Source organism: Haliotis rubra, unplaced genomic scaffold (assembly GCF_003918875.1).
Source record: "Haliotis rubra isolate DU_JTF1 unplaced genomic scaffold, ASM391887v1 Scf511, whole genome shotgun sequence".
Lineage (NCBI taxonomy): Eukaryota > Metazoa > Mollusca > Gastropoda > Lepetellida > Haliotidae > Haliotis > Haliotis rubra.
Window position 1 is genome coordinate 235,877 of NW_025767204.1, and position 16,269 is coordinate 252,145.

The 16,269-nt window shown below is 40.6% G+C and overlaps 1 protein-coding gene across 2 annotated transcripts in view; it reads left to right on the forward strand.

The window, feature by feature from the left end:
• Positions 1-3,292: 3,292 nt before the first annotated feature.
• Positions 3,293-16,269, forward strand: part of LOC124292293 (polypeptide N-acetylgalactosaminyltransferase 1-like) — a 31,731-nt gene continuing 18,754 nt past the window's right edge. Inside the window, exons 1-7 of one of the 2 annotated variants that reach the window (XM_046729358.1) lie at positions 3,293-3,381; positions 3,668-4,307; positions 5,518-5,671; positions 8,403-8,569; positions 8,673-8,837; positions 11,007-11,214; positions 11,881-11,998. In XM_046729358.1, coding sequence (XP_046585314.1) covers positions 3,818-4,307; positions 5,518-5,671; positions 8,403-8,569; positions 8,673-8,837; positions 11,007-11,214; positions 11,881-11,998 — 1,302 coding nt within the window. In that variant the 5' untranslated portion in view covers positions 3,293-3,381; positions 3,668-3,817. Of the gene's footprint in view, positions 3,382-3,485; positions 4,308-5,517; positions 5,672-8,402; positions 8,570-8,672; positions 8,838-11,006; positions 11,215-11,880; positions 11,999-16,269 lie in introns of those variants that run through there. The other variant, XM_046729357.1, reaches the window with a different exon arrangement.

Here is a 16,269-nt window from a genome sequence, read left to right on the forward strand (position 1 = left end):
AATTCTACTTATATATCAAACTCCTGTAATCTACCACATCTTGGATCAATAAAAACACAACCTAGTGTGGTGAACTTCGGCACAACCTCGTGTGACCTGGTATAACTCAACCTCGTGTGATCTGGTATGACTCAACCTAGTGTGACCTGGTATAACTCAACCTAGTGTGACGTGGTATAACTCAACCTAGTGTGACCTGGTACAACTCAACCTCGTGTGACTTGGTATAACTCAACCTCGTGTGACTTGGTACAACTCAACCTCGTGTGACCTGGTATAACTCAACCTCGTGTGACCTGGTATAACTCAATCTTGTGTGACCTGATATAACTCAACCTCGTTAGACTTGGCATAACTCAAAATAACTCAATCTAGTGTGATATCGCTTGAATATTGCTAAAAGCGGAGTAAAACTAAACTCACTCACTCACTTTAACTCAGCCTAGTCTAATCTACTACAACCCAACGTCGTGTAATCTACCATAGCTTAACCTCGTGTTATCAACCATAGCTCAACCATGTGTGATCTACCAATAAGCCTATTGTCGGCTACCACTCCACCTTGTGTGATCTACCAATAAACCTATTGTCGGCTACCATCCAACCTTACTTGATCTACCAATAAGCCTATTGTTGGCTACCACCCAACCTTACTTGATCTACCAATAAACCTATTGTCGGCTACCACCCCACCTTGTGTGATCTACCAATAAACCTATTGTTGACTACCACCCAACCTTACTTGATCTACGTATAAACCTATTGTCGGATACCCCCCACCTTGTGTGATCTACCAATCAACCTATTGTCGACTACCACCTAACCTTACTTGATCTACCCATAAACCTATTGTCGGATACCACCCAACCTAGAGTGATAGACCAATCAACCTCGTTTCGATTACCACTGAACCTAGTGTGATCGACCAAAGAACCTTGTGTCGGCTACCACTGAACCTAGTGTGATAGACCAGTCAACCTTGTGTCGGCTACCACCCAACCTAGAGTGATCGACCAGTCAACCTTGTGTCGGCTACCACCAAACCTAGTGTGATAGACCAGTCAACCTTGTGTCGGCTACCACCCAACCTAGTGTGATAGACCAGTCAACCTTGTGTCGGCTACCACCCACCCTAATGTGATAGACAAGTCAACCTTGTGTCGGCTACCACCCACCCTAGTGTGATCGACCAGTCAACCTTGTGTCGGCTACCACCCACCCTAGTGTGATCGACCAGTCAACCTTGTGTCGGCTACCACCCAACCTAGTGTGAAAGACCAGTCAACCTTGTGTCGGCTACCACTGAACCTAGTGTGATAGACCAGTCAACCTTGTGTCGGCTACCACCCAACCTAGAGTGATCGACCAGTCAACCTTGTGTCGGCTACCACTGAACCTAGTGTGATCGACCAATCAACCTCGTGTCGGCTACCACTGAACCTAGTGTGATAGACCAGTCAACCTTGTGTCGGCTACCACCCAACCTACTGTGATCGACCAGTCAACCTTGTGTCGGCTACCACCCAACCTAGTGTGATAGACCAGTCAACCTTGTGTCGGCTACCACCCAACCTAGTGTGATAGACCAGTCAACCTTGTGTCGGCTACCACCCACCCTAATGTGATAGACTAGTCAACCTTGTGTCGGCTACCACCCACCCTAGTGTGATAGACCAGTCAACCTTGTGTCGGCTACCACCCACCCTAGTGTGATCGACCAGTCAACCTTGTGTCGGCTACCACCCAACCTAGTGTGAAAGACCAGTCAACCTTGTGTCGGCAACCACTGAACCTAGTGTGATAGACCAGTCAACCTTGTGTCGGCTACCACCCAACCTAGAGTGATCGACCAGTCAACCTTGTGTCGGCTACCACTGAACCTAGTGTGATCGACCAATCAACCTCGTGTCGGCTACCACTGAACCTAGTGTGATAGACCAGTCTACCTTGTGTCTGCTGCCACCCATCCTAGTGTGATAGACCATTCAACCTTGTGTCTGCTACCACCCAACCTAGTTTGATCGACCAGTCAACCTTGTGTCGGCTACCAGTGAAACTAGTGTGATCAACCAGTCAACCTTGTGTCGGCTACCACCCAACCTAGTGTGATAGACCAGTCAACCTTGTGTCGGCTACCACCCAACATAGTGTGATAGACCAGTCAACCTTGTGTCGGCTACCACCCAACCTAGTGTGATAGACCAGTCAACCTTGAGTCGGCTACCACCCAACCTAGTGTGATAGACCAGTCAACCTTGTGTCGGCTACCACCCAACCTAGTGTGATAGACCAGTCAACCTTGTGTCGGCTACCACCCAACCTAGTGTGATCGACCAGTCAACCTTGAGTCGGCTACCACCCAACCTAGTGTGATAGACCAGTCAACCTTGTGTCGGCTACCACCCAACCTAGTGTGATAGACCAGTCAACCTTGTGTCGGCTACCACCCAACCTAGTGTGATAGACCAGTCAACCTTGTGTCGGCTACCACCCAACCTAGTTTGATCGACCAGTCAACCTTGTGTCGGCTACCACCCAACCTAGTGTGATAGACCAGTCAACCTTGTGTCGGTTACCACCCAACCTAGTGTGATAGACCAGTCAACCTTGTGTCGGCTACCACCCAACCTAGTGTGATCGACCAGTCAACCTTGTGTCGGCTACCACCCACCCTAGTGTGATAGACCAGTCAACCTTGTGTCGGCTACCACCCAACCTAGTGTGATCATCCTGTAATCCGGTTAACAATGATTCCGCCACCTGCAGACCCCCGTCATTTACGTCTGATTACTGATACATGCAGTATACCATGTTCAATATGACTTGCTAAAAAATCGATAATTGGAAATATCGTCGATGAGAAGAATTGTTTACAATTATCAATTTGAAAATATGTTGATTTCTGTCAGGCTTTATCGGCATAGTTACTACTCCGATATTTATCGATAATCGTTCGATATTTAATTAACTATTATCTACATCGAAAGTCAGCCATGGTGTTGAATGTAAAGGAGTCAGGGTGAGTACTTGATTTACTTTGTCAGTTATTTAACTTGTGTTTGTTGAACAGGCCTTAAATGTTTCACGGATCACCATTTATACGCAACCTGCGCACATTATTGGACATATATCTTTAAAATTAATTTGTATAATTCATCTGTATGTTTTCTTTGTCAAATGTCATTTGTTCCCAGCGCAGGCGCGGCACTTCAGTAACATGTGTATTGCCGCATCGATTCAGCCATTGAAGTCATGGCAAGGACAATCTATAGACATTGGGTGACAGCTTGTGCTTGTGTTGGTCTATTGATGCAACACGTTTCAAGAATACTATATGGCAGATATGTCCACAGTCATGCCCGATCAGGATCAACATCATTGGTAGGTGACAATCTTAGTCGGCCCTGTAGAGCCACTGGCATACAGTTTTCATTATCAAATCATGTCATATTATCTAATGTTGAGTTAAACTATTCAACATTGTATACCTGATTATCAATATATATTTAATTTATTGTGAAAAAGGCTCACGTGACATTTGGTATGTGTTGGTATTAATGATTTGGTCGCACCACCTTGTGTAAAAAGAATCGTTTTCATCCATAGGCTACACATAAAGGGAACCGAACTTTTTGAGCGTGTTAAATTCGATATTGCAACATTTCAGTTCCTCCCCAACGTGTCATCCCGTATTTGGAGGAACAGCCTGAGTGGCAGGGGCAGATGTTAACTGCAATAGCGAGATGCCAGCTACCTGGAATAGAGCTGACCGCTGACCTGGATTACATCTGATCTACACCACTGTGAATACAACAAGATGTTGCGTGCGTCTCTGTGTAGGTCCGTGCGTAAGTGGGTGCCACGACGATGGTGGCACGTAATTAGTGTAGGGCTAGTCACATATATCATCTGTACTTTTGTCTACACTGGACACTATTTTCTAAATCGTCAAATAGCCATTGGCTCTGAAGCACAACAATCAGACGCTTTGCCCAGGTTCGTCATCAACAGTGACAGTAACGCCAAACTCATTATAAAGACACACAGTTCGAACGACTCAGTGGTACAGCCGTTAGTCTTTAAAGAACAGAAAGTTAATGCTGGTTTGGGGGAGAACCATAACCAACCAGAAGCAAAGTTTAAAGATGACAATGGAAACGACGCAGACGACGTTAAGGATGGTAATGAACCAAGAGGAGCTGCTGCTGAGCACAAAGGCGACATTGAAAAAGATAAGCATCAGGAAGTTACTGCACAACCTGAAGAGGAGCAATATCCACCATTAGTGTTTGATGACGAGGGACAAGGTCAGTACATATTCTAATATGCTACAGATAGTAACAGGATCAGTGTAATTGCAGATCGTTTGCAGAATCCAAAACGCGCTGAATTTCATTGCATCAATAGGAACGTAGACAGATGTTGAGCCTTAGTCAGCACTGTGTGTAGTCTGTAGAAATATATAAAATATTGTGGAAGGGTGGTATAGTTCATCTGGAAGTAAATATACTCAGGTTTATAGGTTGATGGTGCTGTTTTTGCAAGGTTATGTTTTCAATCGTGTCCCGTTCACGTATATCGTATAGCATATATCGTACTAGTTTATCACATCACGGGCATCGGCTATTCTTTAAGACAGTGTTCGTTCACGAAAGCCCTCCTAATGGTTAGCGTCAGGCAATGGAATGTGAACATACTCAATCCTTTGCATTGGGTATTTTGAATTATCTGCCTTGCTAGAGAAGAGTGAGTGAGTTTAGTGTTACGCCGCACTCAACACTATTCCAGCTATATGGCGGCGGTCTGTAAATACCGCCAGACAACCCAGTGATCAACAGCATGAGCATCGATCTGCGTAATTGGGAACCGATGACATGTGTCAACCAAGTCAGGGAGCCTGACCACCCGATCCCGTTAGTCGCCTCTTACGACAAGCATAGTCGCCTTTTGTGGCAAGCATGGGTTGCTGAAGACCTATTCTATCCCGGATCTTCACGGGTCTGCTTGAGAAGATTTGAGAACACAATGCATTTTTACAATAGCTACAGGATGTCGTTTTCATGAAATGTCACTATCTGCTTCAGCTATAAGCGAATATATGCTAATGTTCAAAATTCAACACCCGTTGTGTCTAGCTTAGGGTGTCTCGATGTAAAAGTTTCCTTCCTGGGTATTCCGTTATATGCCGCCAAGTTACTTGGAGCGCTGTCCGCTTAGGTTGCCGCAACTAGGAACATCTTAATTATAATTAATTTTCAACCAACCCGTTATCCATGAAATATGTCATGCATTCAGCTCATGATTCGTTAATCCAGGCGTTTGTAATGGGACAGGACACGCAGATTAAAAGTGTTATGATCTTGTGAGAAAGGCCTGACTACTATGTATGCACTGACAGGAACTATTATACTATCATGGTGTTACCAAGTATTTGATAATGTATGTCCCATACCACACAATGGTATTGCCTATGTACATTGAATGTCAAACAATGGACACAAGTTGCGTGTTTTGTAGGGCAGATGGGGGAGCCCGTTCATATCGACGAGGGGAATCTTCATGGAGAAGATAAAGAGAAGTACAAAGCAGGTTTCTCCAACAATGACTTCAATGAATATGCAAGCAACTTGATATCTGTTGACAGAAGGCTTCCCGACATGAGAGACCCCCTGTAAGTATGAGCTGACATACCAGCACATGTCTTGGTGAACTACGGTATTCAATTAGCTGAAATTAACTTGTGATACATCAGTTATCCTTATCAATGCCTTGGCATGAGCAAGTTACGAATTACTATCACACAGTGATAATACTAGGCGCTCGCAGAAAGGGTACAGTATTCTGCCCCATCCCCATCACCCATCTTCCACATATTCGATGGGTGACAAGTCTGGTCTGTGCCACTCTAAGGTGGTTATGTTCTCTGTTTGGTGGTACAATAAGAGCAATGTTTTCTCTGTTTGGAGGTACAATAGGAGCAATGTGTTCTCTGTTTGGTGGTACAATAAGAGCAATGTGTTCTCTGTTTGGTGGTACAATAAGAGCAATGTGTTCTCTGTTTGGTGGTACAATATGAGCAATGTGTTCTCTGGCGTTGTCATCTTGAAAAACAGAACGAGGTCGGCGCCCAAAGCTCACCACTTGTGTCTCCAGGATGTCGTCAGTGTAGTGTTCTGCAGTGATTTCCACTTATTTTCTCATTGTTTCACATAGATTTTACACAGATGTAACAACAGATGATATTTTTTATTTTTAAATCTTTTTATTTGTTCCCATAATTGAGTACAAGCATATAAAGTAAAGCAATTAATGCATAAATACATGATCAAAGTTCATTTGGTTCAACAAAAATGTTAGATCAACTGATAGCATACAGTAAAATTATTCCCCTTTGATTAAAGATTACGTCAGAAATTAAATATTGAGAATAAAGGAAACCATTTGTCTGAAAATTTATCAGATTTATTGTTCCTCCTGGATATGAAATTTTCAACCGTATAAATGTCTTTCAATTTTTTTTTAAAATTATTAACTTTTGGAATTATTTTCTTCAAAGTGCAAGTATATATATATTTTTTAGCAGATAAGATTACATGATTTAGTAATGGCTTATTACCCAAAATTCCAAACCAAACCAAGGTCTTTGTTATTTCAAATTTCTGTATATTTCGGATTATCCAGTTTTCAAGTTCCTTCCAGAAGGTTTGGGTTACAACACATTCCCAATATACATGACATAAAGTTTCACTATCAACATTACAAAGGCTACATACTGCATTGTCAACCAGTTTCATTTTCATAAGTTCTTTTTTTGTATAAATAATTCTGTTGAAAAATTTAAATTGAAAGTCTAAAAGTTTTACATCTTTCACATTCCTTCTGCAAATATTAAAAATCATACGCCAATCAAAATCAATATCATAAAATAAGTTTTCCCATTTTAGGCAAATATGAGGTTTAATATTGTCAGATAAGAGTTTATCATAAAATAATCTTGAACCTTTTTTCAAATCAATAAAATCTTTATGAAGAAAGTTATCATCCAGATCATTGTTATGGATATTTCTGTATTGTTTTATGGTCAATTTCCATGATTCACGTATGATATAGAAAACATATCGAAGTTCCATATATGTACCTCTAATATCAAATTTGAGCTTCAGATCTTCAAGAGACATAAAACCATCTTCATTACAAAGGTCCTTAATTGTTAAAATTTTATTTTTGGCCCAATGCCTGATAAAGTGATTTGGGTTTTTGAAATTATTATTCAGCCATAAAGGTTGTGCTAGTATTCCTTTAATGTTGTCTGCTTCTATGGTATTCTTATTACAGTATAATTTCCCTGCCAATAAAACATCTTTCCAAAAAGGATTATCAATTTCAACAACATTCTGAAAATTTGCTCCATATTTTAGTATATCATTTAATGGAAACTTGCATGGATTATTCATATTTGTTTTTCTCAAATAGAGTCTCAGTGTGGATAATTTCATGGCATTAACAAAGGTTTTAATATCTATCATGCGTAAACCCCCTTCTGTATAATCCTTTTTCAAAGTGCTCCGTTTAATTTTATCATTTTTGTCGTTTCAAATGAATCTGAAAAATGGTCTCTCAAGGGAAGTAATAAATTCATCAGGTGGATTAGGTAAAGAATTGAAAATGTAAACCACTTTTGAAAGAGCCAATGTTTAATTACAGTGATTTTGCCAATCAGATGATATTGTTTTCTCAGTAAACTGTTAACATTTGCTATCATTTCTAACATATATAAGTAGCTGTATCTGTGGGATTGTAACAAACTCCTCAGGAATGAAGTTTCTACTTAAGCTTATATTGTGGGATAGTGGTGAACAAACTTGAAAACCAACTGTTTTGAAAGAATTGAACTTGGGCCTTCTCTTTAAAATAACTTTATCTGTAAAAGGTTCAGCAAATCCTTTGAGTCTTTGAGAATTTACATGGTATTAATTATATCTTATCAAACACTCTCTGTGAATATACAGAAAGTCCTTCACTGACTGTAGTTGGGGTTTGTGTGGATCTCTTCGACAGGGTTTTCGCGACATTCCGTTCATCGAAATTAATATATTTGTCTATTGTATAATTTAAACTACATCAAAGCATCTGATTATCAAACGTGGCTTCAGTTAGCTGAGGGTGCCGATGCGTCAGCGATCACGTCCGACAATTTAGGAAATAAACCCACTGTTCGAAAATCGATTCAGATGACATGATAGAGTCTAAATGTCATTGTAACCAAACGTCGTAAGCTAAAGGGACATAATGTTTTCCTTAACATTTGTTGTCAAACAGTGTAACTTAAAACATGTTTTACGTTTGTTTCCCTTGTTACATAAAGCCATTTATTTGAATGTGTACACAATTCATCATTCCAGGTGTAAAAGTCTGACATACCCGGATGCATTACCGCCAACCAGTGTCATCATCTGTTTCCTGAACGAGGCTTGGTCAGTGCTCATTAGAAGTGTGCACTCTGTGATCAACAGGACACCGCCACATCTGCTGAAGGAACTAATTCTTGTCGACGACGGTTCGAGTCATGGTAAAATAGGATTTCGCATAACGTTGAACTGAAATGACAATATACATCTTGCATTATAGTTACTCTCATTAGCAAATGTGATATCAGTCTTTTCTCCTGACAGAAAATCTAAAGAAACCCCTTGAGATTTACATGAAGAAATTTCCGAAAGTGAAGATCCTCAGGAATGTGCAACCAGAAGGACTGATGCGGGCACGGATTTTGGGAGCTAAATTCGCTTCAGGGAAAATCTTAACATTCCTCGACTCACACATAGAATGCACCACAAGTAAGGCATATGTTATGTTATGTTATGTTATATGTTATGTTATGTTATGTTGTGTTATGTTATGTTATGTTATGTTATGTTATGTTATGTTATGTTATGTTATGTTATGTTATGTTATGTTATGTTATGTTATGTTATGTTATGTTATGTTATGTTATGTTATGTTATGTTATGCTATGTTATGTTATGCTATAACTAACAGAAGTTGCTGCATGTTGCGGTCCAAGGCCAACTCTCTCACGTGTGAATGCATTCCTGAACGCTACGTGAAACCAACGTGAAAATAAACGAATCAAGACCAACAGTTACATGTCACATGCAAGTAAAGGCATAATAACTTTAGCGCATTATGAACTTTGTACTCAGTTTCAAAGATCGGTTAAGTGTGCGTATGTGTTAGCCATGGTTTTCATTAGCATCCCTGTTCCACAAGTGAATCTGCTGAACCAAATGCTTTCATGAAGTTAAACCCGCTGATATTAAGTTTATCGTGGAGTTACTGCCGCTAATATTAATGTTTGCAGGAAGTCACTGCCGCTGATATTGATGTTTGCAGGAAGTTACTGCCGCTGATATTAATGTTTGCAGGAAGTTACTGCCGCTGAGATTAATGTTTGCAGGAAGTTACTGCCGCTGATATTGATGTTTGCAGGAAGTTACTGCCGCTAATATTAATGTTTGCAGGAAGTCACTGCCGCTGATATTGATGTTTTCAGGAAGTTACTGCCGCTGATATTAATGTTTGCAGGAAGTTACTGCCGCTGATATTAATGTTTGCAGGAAGTTACTGCCGCTGATATTAATGTTTGCAGGAAGTTACTGCCGCTGATATTGATGTTTGCAGGAAGTTACTGCCGCTGATATTAATGTTTGCAGGAAGTTACTGCCGCTGATATTATTGTTTGCAGGAAGTTACTGCCGCTGATATTAATGTTTGCAGGAAGTTACTGCCGCTAATATTAATGTTTGCAGGAAGTCACTGCCGCTGATATTGATGTTTGCAGGAAGTTACTGCCGCTAATATTAATGTTTGCAGGAAGTCACTGCCGCTGATATTGATGTTTGCAGGAAGTTACTGCCGCTGATATTAATGTTTGCAGGAAGTCACTGCCGCTGATATTGATGTTTGCAGGAAGTTACTGCCGCTGATATTAATGTTTGCAGGAAGTTACTGCCGCTGATATTAATGTTTGCAGGAAGTTACTGCCGCTGATATTGATGTTTGCAGGAAGTTACTGCCGCTGATATTAATGTTTGCAGGAAGTCACTGCCGCTGATATTAATGTTTGCAGGAAGTTACTGCCGCTGATATTAATGTTTGCAGGAAGTCACTGCCGCTGATATTAATGTTTGCAGGAAGTTACTGCCGCTGATATTAATGTTTGCAGGAAGTCACTGCCGCTGATATTGATGTTTGCAGGAAGTTACTGCCGCTGATATTAATGTTTGCAGGAAGTTACTGCCGCTGATATTGATGTTTGCAGGAAGTTACTGCCGCTGATATTAATGTTTGCAGGAAGTTACTGCCGCTGATATTAATGTTTGCAGGAAGTTACTGCCGCTGATATTAATGTTTGCAGGAAGTTACTGCCGCTGATTTTAAGTTTATCGTGGAGTTACTGCCGCTAATATAAATGTTTGCAGGAAGTCACTGCCGCTGATATTAATGTTTGCAGGAAGTTACTGCCGCTGATATTAATGTTTGCAGGAAGTTACTGCCGCTGATATTAATGTTTGCAGGAAGTTACTGCCGCTGATATTAATGTTTGCAGGAAGTTACTGCCGCTGATATTAAGTTTATCGTGGAGTTACTGCCGCTAATATTAATGTTTGCAGGAAGTCACTGCCGCTGATATTAATGTTTGCAGAAAGTTACTGCCGCTGATATTAATGTTTGCACGAAGTTACTGCCGCTGATATTAATGTTTGCAGGAAGTTACTGCCCCTGATATTATTAATTTATTGGCGGCTACCAGTCGTTGTTAACATCAAGATCGTAATATGATCAAAGCTTGAAAAAATTATTGAGAACACCAAACATATCACAATCCAGTCAGTATTTTCGTTTAGACAGCGCCTTCACCAAGTGATCACAGACGAATGCTATTTTTGTGCCTTTCTTTGAACTGAATTTTCTGTTAATAAAACCTTTTGCTTTTTTTACACCAGACTGGTTACCTCCCCTGCTGATGAGAATACGTATGAATTCAACAAGAGTTGTCTGGCCTGCCATACCCGGAATTGATCGCAAAACGTTTGCCTTCAAGACAAATGTTGATGCTAAAGTTCTTCAAGTTGGAATATTTACCTGGTCGTTGGTATACACTTGGGAAACTCCTCGTCTTGAGGACAGAGCAACACCCATCTCCCCGGTAAAGTACGTACACGTTTATTTATGTGAAATACGGCCCAGTATTGCTTGTACCTCTTGTACCTCTGTCCCAGGAATGTCTGTGACAATTCCCTCTGTCCCGGGGATGTGTGTAGAAAGTACCTCTGTCCCAGGGATATCAGTAGAAAGTACCTCTGTCCCAGGGATATCAGTAGAAAGTACCTCTGTCCCAGGAATGTGTGTAGAAAGTACCTCTGTCCCAGGGATATCAGTAGAAAGTACCTCTGTCCCAGGGATCTCTGTAGAAAGTACCTCTTTCCCAGTGATGTGTGTAGAAAGTACCTTTTTCCCAGTGATGTGCGTAGAAAGTACCTCTTTCCAAGGGAAATCAGTAGAAAATACCTCTTCGCCAGGTATGTGAAAGTGCATTTGCCCATGTCCACCTCTTGAGATATATTTTGCATTTAAACACAATCGATATGTGAGAAATTGTGTAATGGATGCCAGGATACATAGGCGTCCTTCTCCGAAGGCACATGGAATTCCAGAAAGTGCGTTTGATACACTTGCAGACAAATTTTATTGTAAGATAAAACGTGTTTAAATATGTTATATATTTGTAAACGTCGAAATACATCTGTGGTATGTAAGTAGTATTCGTACTTTTTAAAAGGGAAGATCGAATAATCGCGGATGGTCTTTTTTATTCAGGAGTCCTACCATGCCAGGAGGACTGTTTGCAATAGATAGGGACTTCTTCTTTCATATTGGAACGTATGATGATGGGATGTCGTTCTGGGGAGCTGAGAATGTGGAAATATCATTTCGGGTAAGTGGATGAAGGAACGTGTGTGTATACTACAGTCAATTCAAAACGTCAACGCAACAGAAGACTCTGTCTCGAGTATCGGCCACATAAAGAGGACCCCAGGGGAAACTTGTGCTGCAAAACATTATTGTCTAAAAAATCATAGTTTTCTTCAGGTGTTCGGGGAAATGGGAAGCTTGTCTGGGAAAGGCTCCGTGTACGCTTAAAGTCATGGCATGCATTAGCATTGCGCACCATTTCTACAAGCGACGTGGCATATTTTGTTCACCGTCCTACTATGACTTAACCATTCGATTAACGGTAAAACCTTAAAAAGCTTAATTGTAAGGAAAATATTTCTATCTGAAAAAGGCTTAATATAACTTACATTCCCTAGAGTAGCTAGGCAATTGAGAAATGCAGATGACCTTAGCCGGATCCCGGAGCTGGTGGTCTACTACCAGATATGAAAGGGATATTCACAATTGGAACACCACGAATGCGATCATTTTGAAATTGTGTGCACTGGTGCAGTTTCTGTTGTGTTCTCGTACCTTGGAACAAGAGATACTTCGCGGGGTCAAACCCGATAGAGGCCTGGTCGAATAGTTTTAACTAATCATTACGACATTTAAGAAGTTCTCTCACAGCTTGGTGGCTACCATAGGATAACAATCCGCCCAGGGCCAGAATCTTTCACACAAAGTGGAAATTAACTCAAGCTTTGGTAACGATAAAAATTTGTCATTGTTGTCGTTGTTCATAAAATGTGTGACGATTGTGACGTTATTGCTTACCTTCAGTCGTTTGATATTGTGTTTCTATTCTCAGACTGCAATTGGCTCCCTGCTCGTCATTAGAAACCTCATAGAACACTATTGAGGTGAGGTGAAATTTGGTTTAACGTCGTGCTTGAGAATATTTCGCTCATATGACGACGGGCATGTGTGTGTATGTGTATGTGCGGCTGCTTGTACTAGCCCAGACTTTAGCTGGTTTTATAGTGCTAGCCCACTGAGTTACCATGCCGCAGTGAAGCATGAATACCCCACTCAGACACATTTTACTGACTCCGAGCCGACCAGTCCTTGTTGTACCCATTAATGCCAAGCGCCAGGCAGGGACGCAACAAGTACCATATTTTAACGTCTTTTGGTATGACGCGGTCGGAGATCGAACCCGCGACCTTCCGCTCCCCGGGCGGACGCTCTAACCACTACACCACGGAGGCGGTCCTCGACCAAGTAATGACCACGGATCAAGACAGGTGTGCAAAAATGTGACCTGACCAATGTCAATATATGTCGAGAATATGTCACTTGATATAAAAGGGCGCGCACCCCATGTTTACGGGGTCAGAACACTATTGAAATGAACGTAAATACTGAAGGAAATACATGCTAAGACCGGACTTGCGTACGTTTCCCGGTATTTCCTGACGCTTACTTCATATGAAGCTGCATCTTTGAATCATATGCTCAGCGTATAGTGCCGTTTGCGAAAGCACTTTTTTCATGACCGGATTTGTAGACATTTCCAATAGATTCCTTTCAATTGTAATAGATGCTTTCCAAATCTTATCAAAGTATACTTGGGTTGGTAATATGAATATTTCTTTAGGTCGGTAAAAATTTGTAAATTTTGAAATGTTCAAATGTTTTCAAGCCTCAGAAACGTATGTATCCTTCCCGATATCATGGGAATGTATTGAACAGTATTTCTATATTCACTATATCAGTACTAAAACAAGCTGATCACAGAATGTTCTTCTATGTGATATACTGTGTTCGCATTGTGTTATTTTCACAAATGCTTTAACGCCAAGGTTCTTATGACTTCATTAAGCTTCTACCCATGTGGGCCTGGCAAAGCATATCATTGTTATGCAAGCTGACACGTTTCCACTTGATCACCAGCTTAATCACTTCCGTTGTCAGTACTTTAGACAAAATGTAAGTGGGAGAAAAGGGCTCCAGATTTAATTTGACACGCCATGCGTTTAGTTGAATGTTGTTATTCATATTGGGGTTTGATAGTGTTTTAGGTTATGCCATATATTATTACTCTCTCCTGGTTTACTGGAGGTTAACCGACGACATCATTGCAATACGCGAGATGTTTCCGTGCATTATTCAATGCAGTATGTTCTTGAATACAGGACCCTGCATTCAGTAAAGAACAAAAGATCCGTACAAATATTTGTGTTGCAACCTGCTAGAAGCTACATTGCTAGTAGGTACTTAGAGCTGTGTTTTTCTACATTTTAACTTCTTTGAGTGGCATGTTTAGAAGTTGGTGAATCAGATAAGGAACAAACTTTATGGATGAACAAGTTCTTTATTCGGAAGATGCGACGTTTTGTATCTTCCGAATAAAGAAGTTGTTCATCCATAAAGTTTGTTCCTTATTTGACGTTTTGAATATAGCAATTTTGAAAAAGTGATGTTGGTTTTGTCAACCTAAGAGTGGTTTGGTTGTTCAGGATTGAAAATCGCAAAATAAGTCATCATGTCAAGTTCACTCTGTTTTACAAGCTTGTTGTCTTTCTGCTGGCGTGTGTCGACAGCAGGCAAAACTCTTGTCTCCCCCTGAAAGTAACTAGTCCCTGAACTGAGCTCGGAGATTCAGATTCATAGCAAGTCTAGACTTGCTTCACTTTGGACTTTTGCATTGCAGAAAGGGTTTCGTTGAAGGGAAGATAATGGGGTTCTATTAGCCAGATTACTGGCATGTCTAACGGCCCAGTGATGCAGAGCGGATATGGCTCGTACAAGGAGGGACACGAATTCTAAAACCCTAATCTCCTAGTTACATTCGCATGTTGAAAAATGAAAAAAACCCATAACTTAATAAAATCGTGAATATCAATTGTTATTCTAAAACGGAAGCCTGCAAATTATGTGAACGCTATATCACTGGCAAACTGCTAATTCAAATATTATCTGGGTATATCTTCATTCTAAGTAAACTTAGGCTCAGTATTACTCGTTACACTGCTTATACTGAGTCTCTGCATAGCAGTGTAACGAATAATGCTGAGCCTAAGTTTACTTAGACTGGGTATGTCTTTGAGTTGTCAATAAAAGTAAGCTCTTAATGTTTCCGCCGACAAAACGCTATTGCTGATTGCGGCGTTAAACAACAAACAAAACAAACACTTAAAGTTTGCATTTAAAGAAAAATAGTTGCAAAGTTGCAAATAAGTTTAGAGTAAACTTCAAGTGGCCACAAACAATTAAATGTTCCCCGCTGGTGTACTTTGTCCAGGTTAATGAGCTGTGACTTTATATACAGACTCTGTCGTGATGCCGAGCTCTCGCAAAAGCAATTAGTTAAATGTCCTTATATTTCCAATATATTTCTTCCGGTTTGATTGAGCATTTCTGCCTATATATGGTTTTGAAAGGACACACAAAGGCGCACAACTCATTTGTTTGGTGTGTGTTTCTCTAAATAGCCATGCGCACAGTTGCAAATTTTATCTCATGTACACCAAAAGTGTGCAAAACATTTGAAATTGTACAATTTCCTAATCATTTCTATCTGCGGAAATGTAATGGAAACATTTTACTTCTAACATTTAAAAACGTTAAGCAAGTAAACTGTCCAAATTATTCCAAATGGTATGACGGACGGACTAACAGTTTATTCAATGTTTGAGGTCTCGTGGACCAGGGTACAATTAAACACAGTGCATGGTGATATGTGGTTTATAGCATATTCTATTAAGCATGAGAATATCATTTGCAAAACAAATGCTTTTTCAGAAAGATGGCTAACCATTTTAAGATGTTGCTATATCTTGACATAGAATCTATTTATTTTTGTCCTGAGCTGGTTACCAAATGTACTTTGTACCAGCGGTTAACTATCGTTTTCATGTACATGTTCTGAGGGTGCGATCTTAGCACCGATATAGCAAAATTCTTATTTAAATCTTACTTAAAATTTACGAAATCGGATTCCACATTTTACCACCGTATACGTAGAACTGAGTCAGGTTGCTACATTGGGGCACTTTCATACTGGAGCACTTGTCTACTTTCAAGTCTTCACAAGTACTACTTTAGGGGGGCGCGGTGGGCGAGCTGGCCAAGGCGCCAGGCTAGTGATCCAGCCAGGTTGAGGTGTCGGGATCGTGTCCACCTGTGACCGGGTGTAAAAGCCGTGGAGTGAACTTTGTGTGCAGACTCTTTCAGTGTTGTCACAATCCCTAATGTACAGGGCCCGGTTGTTCAAAACTCGGTTATCTTTTAACCACTGGTTAAATACTCTTAACCGGCCGTTAAAGT